The sequence below is a fragment of the Diplotaxodon limnothrissa genome, linkage group LG16 (assembly GCF_057381915.1).
Source record: "Diplotaxodon limnothrissa isolate DT_005_m linkage group LG16, D_limnothrissa_male_GT1.1, whole genome shotgun sequence".
NCBI classification, from domain to species: Eukaryota; Metazoa; Chordata; class Actinopteri; order Cichliformes; family Cichlidae; genus Diplotaxodon; species Diplotaxodon limnothrissa.
The window spans coordinates 9,226,616-9,232,615 of NC_140611.1; the positions used below are offsets into that span (position 1 = coordinate 9,226,616).

The following is a 6,000-nucleotide window of genomic DNA, read 5'->3' on the forward strand; positions in this document are numbered from 1 at the left end:
ACAATGATGTAACTGACTTTCACAGTTCAGCTCCCTCAAGGTTGAAGCAAACCAATAAAACTCTTCTTCAGTCCACATACATATGATTCACTATAAGCATTTGATTGATGAGTGTACTTGTATTTGAAGTTCTGATATCTTTATGCTGCTATATATTTATTTTGTAGCATTTTTTTTAATTCATGGATGAGGAGTTAAATACCACATATGTAACTCTAGATGGATACATTGAGGTTAACAAGTACAGATATGTTTATTTTTGTATTATCTTTACATTATACATTATAATAATATGCAGTAATTCTACCATCGTGTATGTGATCTGGATTCATAAAAACCTTCATGAGCCTATGTACATTTTCATTGCAGCTTTGCTGCTGAACTGTCTCCTTTACAGCACAACTATTTACCCAAAACTTCTGATTGACTTTTTATCTGAAAAACAAGTCATAACATATTCAGCCTGTCTCTTTCAGTTTTTTATATTTTACACTTTAGGCAGTTCAGAGTTCTTTCTCTTGGCAGCCATGGCCTATGACAGATATGTGGCTATTTGTAAACCTCTTGAATATCCAACTATCATGAACAAAACCACTGTGATCATTTTCCTGGTCGTATCTTGGCTTATACCTGCTGTTCATATTGCAATCCAAGCAATAGGGAGTGCTGAAGCAACATTGTGTAACTTTAATTTAAAGGGAATATTTTGTAATAATGCAGTTTACACTCTTCTGTGTGTAAAGTCAAGATTAATTATTGTATTTGGAGTGGTTGCTTTAATAGATCTTATAATACTTCCTGTGCTCTTCATAGTTTTCACTTATACGAACATTTTTATCATCTCATATCAAAGTTGCAAAGAAATTAGGAAGAAAGCTGCAGAGACCTGTTTACCCCATCTGTTAGTTTTAATCAGTATTTCCTGTTTAAGTATCTATGATGTAAGCATAGCTCGAGTGGAATCAGATTTTCCAAAAGCTGCACGATTACTAATGACATTACAAATAGTGCTCTATCATCCATTGTTTAATCCATTCATTTATGGGCTCAAAATGAAGGAAATTTCTAAACAGCTAAAAAGATTCTTTTGTCATGCCAGAATCATCGTGTATTAACTATCAATGCTAATGTGCCTTAATTGTTATGTAATCAGTTTGCTGAAATTACTGAAAACACTTTTTAACATAATCAAAAAGTAAAACATAAAAATGTCATTTTTACTTATTTAATTATTCATAAATTATTGCTATGATTTACTGTTGGTGTATTAAGTCCATACTGATAATAGGACAAACATGTTCTAAGTTTATTTTGTAAATATACTATTCCTCAACAAGTTTTTCTTTAGTTTCTCATAATTACAAGTCTAACAGAGTAATCAATCTTTTTAAAGAAAACGTATATGAGCAAAATAAATGACATTAGTTTTAATTCATTTCACACAATTCTTTTTTAGTTTTTTCAAGTTGTATGTTGCTGTACTCAGTACAATGCTCATCTGAACGTAATACCTACAGTTTCAGAGCTGCAGAGTTTTGGTAAGTTACAACCTAGGAGCTTTTGGGAAGCAATTAATGAAAAATGTATGCAGTTGTCTTAACATAAACATATCCATTCTGCCATAGGTAAAATGATAGGTAATTAAGTCTATTTTCAGATTAATGTTTTTAAACTTTTGTATTTCTTCATTTTTACATTATTGCTAAATATTATTTAGGATATGCTAGTGGAACATAGTGAAACATAGATTCTCCACTAAAGGAATAAGTGGTAACACTTTGTAACTGTTGCCCAAGGACCTGCATCTTCACCACTTGTCACATTTTATTGGTCAGTGTGAGTTATTAACCAAACAGATGTACAGTGGGGCAAAAAAGTATTTAGTCAGCCACCGATTGTGCAAGTTCCCCCACTTAAAATGATGACAGAGGTCAGTAATTTGCACCAGAGGTACACTTCAACTGTGAGAGACAGAATGTGAAAAAAAAAATCCATGAATCCACATGGTAGGATTTGTAAAGAATTTATTCGTAAATCAGGGTGGAAAATAAGTATTTGGCCACCTCAAACAAGGAAAATCTCTGGCTCTCACAGACCTGTAACGTCTTCTGTAAGAAGCTTTTCTGTCCCCCACTCGTTACCTGTATGAATGGCACCTGTTTGAACTCATCATCTGTATAAAAGACACCTGTCCACAGCCTCAAACAGTCAGACTCCAAACTCCGCCATGGCCAAGACCAAAGAGCTTTCGAAGGACACCAGGAAAAGTATTGTAGACCTGCACCAGACTGGGAAGAGTGAATCTACAATAGGCAAGCAGCTTGGTGTGAAAAAAATCAACTGTGGGAGCAATCATCAGAAAATGGAAGACATACAAGACCACTGATAATCTCCCTCGATCTGGGGCTCCACGCAAGATCTCATCCCGTGGGGTCAAAATGATCATGAGAACGGTGAGCAAAGATCCCAGAACCACACGGGGGGACCTGGTGAATGACCTGCAGAGAGCTGGGACCAAAGTAACAAAGGTCACCATCAGTAACACACTACAACGGCAGGGAATCAAATCCTGCAGTGCCAGACGTGTTCCGCTGCTGAAGCCAGTACATGTCCAGGCCCGTCTGAAGTTTGCCAGAGAGCACATGGATGATACAGCAGAGGATTGGGAGAATGTCATGTGGTCAGATGAAACCAAAGTAGAACTTTTTGGTATAAACTCAACTCGTCGTGTTTGGAGGAAGAAGAACACTGAGTTGCATCCCAAGAACACCATACCTAATGTGAAGCATGGGGGTGGAAACATCATGCTATGGGGCTGTTTTTCTGCCAAGGGGACAGGACGACTGATCCGTGTTAAGGACAGAATGAATGGGGCCATGTATCGTGAGATTTTGAGCCAAAACCTCCTTCCATCAGTGAGAACTTTGAAGATGAAACGAGGCTGGGTCTTCCAACATGACAATGATCCAAAACACACCGCCCGGGCAACAAAGGAGTGGCTCCGTAAGAAGCATTTGAAAGTCCTGGAGTGGCCTAGCCAGTCTCCAGACCTCAACCCCATAGAAGATCTGTGGCGGGAGTTGAAAGTCCGTGTTGCTCGGCGACAGCCCCAAAACATCACTGCTCTCGAGAAGATCTGCATGGAGGAATGGGCCAAAATACCAGCTACTGTGTGTGCAAACCTGGTAAAGACCTATAGTAAACGTTTGACCTCTGTTATTGCCAACAAAGGTTATGTTACAAAGTATTGAGTTGTGTTTTTGTTATTGACCAAATACTTATTTTCCACCCTGATTTACGAATAAATTCTTTACAAATCCTACCATGTGGATTCATGGATTTTTTTTTTTCACATTCTGTCTCTCACAGTTGAAGTGTACCTCTGGTGCAAATTACTGACCTCTGTCATCATTTTAGGTGGGGGAACTTGCACAATCGGTGGCTGACTAAATACTTTTTTGCCCCACTGTATGTATGTATGTATGTATGTATGTATGTATGTATGTATGTCATAAACCCACAATATTATTAACAATAGCACATCAAAAACATATCAAATGTTTTGAAATGAAAGTTCAATATTTTACCATTTCATGAAAAATATTAACACCCTTACAACAGATAGGTTCTAAAATCTACCTTCACATTCTGCAATTAAATTATATAAATAATTTGTAAAACAAATGAAACTTCTAAACTCAATCTTAAGTTCTTCTTTTGTCAGATCTAACTAAATATATAATTGGGAAAAGTAGATGAAAATTAAAACTTTTTTTTTTTTTTTTTTTTAGTGATATGACATCTTTGCCATTACTTTTGTCATTGCAGGGTGGGTTCAGAATCTTCCCCATAATATCAAATATGGTATCAAGTATTTTCCTGGTTAATATGTATCGAGTTCGAAATTCTAGTATCATAACAACCCAATTAGTCATCATAGCTGTTGATATTTTAATGTGTAGAGATTGTAATGGAAATGTATTTTTCCTTAGTGTTTCCTCACCTTTTCTGACAATAACACATATATAACATGTTTATTTGAAGCATAGTGGGACAGACACTCAGACTGGACTCTCTCTCTTGCTGCAACGTGAATAAAACTCACTTCAAAGACACTCATCAAGTGTTTGCATTTTATTTTAAAAAGTTCCACGACAAGATATAGGTGAATATTCATATCTGTGCATTCCCAGGTGCTGCCAGCTAAATCTAAGTTTTATCACTCCCACTTTTCCATTCAAGCTATCTCCACCACCAGCATCTTGGCTCCGAGGGGTCCTGCTGTAATCCCTCTCATAGCTTTGGTTCCGTTCCACCAAGATGGGCCATTGAATTGTACTCAGGCAATCTATTCCGTCATTCCCATGTTTACTCCATTTTGAATTATGAAAAATATCTGAATATAATAACCTTTTTGTGTTGAGTTTACAAGTTTACTTTATTTATATAGCACAATAATCAACAGAAGTTGACCAAAAGAAGAAAAATGGTAAAAATGGTAAATGGCCTGTATTTGTATAGCGCTTTACTAGTCCCCCCCAGGGACCCCAAAGCGCTTTACACACCCAGTCATCCACCCATTTACACACACATTCACACACTGGTGGAGGCAGCTACAGTTGTAGCCACAGCTGCCCTGGGCACCTGGACACTTACATTTACATTCCAAGTCTTAAAGACACCCAGTTCCTAAATATATGGCAAGCTGACTTGTCTGTTTTATGTCTGTTTTATTGTGTTAACTATTTCTTGTGGAAGGTGATTTAGTTGTCATTAAAATGAGCTCAGAATTTTCAAATTGATGATGATTTATTTGATAAATCAAGACACACGGCTCTCTGCCATATAAGCTGCCTTTATAAGTTAAAAGTATCAAAATCTGTACTCAGCAACAGTAATGCTGAACCTGTGTTTACTTTGCAGTGTTGCAGACCACTAGGAGCCAAGCTTCTCATTTGACTGTCATGAAACGTCTGTGTGCTGGCAGGAGAGGACCCAAACACAAACTCATGGAAAACGGGACTTAACTCAAAATACAGCTTTATTACTGAACGGGGAAAAAAGATACAAGACAATGCTAAACTAAACTGGGAAATTCTAATGCTAATCTAATCTAATTACTTAGGGAAACACGGGGAGAGACACGGAGCCATGAGGGAGGACCGAACTGAGAGAGACGCTGACCTAAATACACAGAGGGATGACAGGGACATGAGGACACACACAACTGATAGGAATAACCATAACGAGACAGGGGAAGCTAGACTAAACGGAATGAACATGAAAACATGCGCTAAACAACAGCAGCACGTTTAAGCTTGATCAGCTGTTGTTAGAATTCATTTAATATTACTTTCTAGTATCAGCTGATGTTTACTGGAGCCACAGCCGTAAAAGCTGCTTGTCATGATGTCGGTTTGGATATCTGGTGAGAGGGAAACACGAAGGTGAAATCAAGAGATGTCCTTCAGTGGTCATATGATGTAAACTGTTTAGAACTCATACGTATATACCAACAAGACAGTGTACATCACTGTCACAACAGCGTTTGTTTTCATCCAAAGGCTTTATGGTTTTTCCTATAAAACCTGGTGGGCCTGTCTCTAGTCAAAATGCCCAGACTGACTTTTTGTCCCACTCCAGCTGACCAGGTGGTCAAGGCGCAGACTCAAGGCACATCATTTTCAACCCCCCAACCCCCCTACCCCCCCCCAACCCCCCTACGGTCTTTCGCTTCTCGGGTTAAACATGATATATAAGTCACTCTGATAACTTCTAAATGTCAATGTTTGGTTTATTTCAGTGTTTGATTTGTTCCTGAGTAAATCGGTTTTGGCTCAGATTAAAGTTCAACTTCATAACTAGACCGTTTTATTTAATACTGAAGTCTTGCTTGGAGAGCTGTCAGTATATTTTGAATTTCACCAGTTATATTATGAAAATGTTTCCTACTGAATTTAACTATTTTTTAATGTTAGATTTAATTCAAAGTCAGCTGTT

At 37.6% G+C, this 6,000-nt stretch overlaps 1 protein-coding gene across 1 annotated transcript; it reads left to right on the plus strand.

The window, feature by feature from the left end:
* Positions 1 to 173: 173 nt before the first annotated feature.
* Positions 174 to 1,115, plus strand: LOC146615718 (olfactory receptor 13C2-like). Its single transcript, XM_085373692.1, has one exon. It carries the CDS (start codon positions 183 to 185, stop codon positions 1,113 to 1,115), a length of 933 nt encoding a protein of 310 aa, XP_085229818.1. The 5' UTR covers positions 174 to 182.
* The last annotated feature ends 4,885 nt before the right edge of the window (positions 1,116 to 6,000 follow it).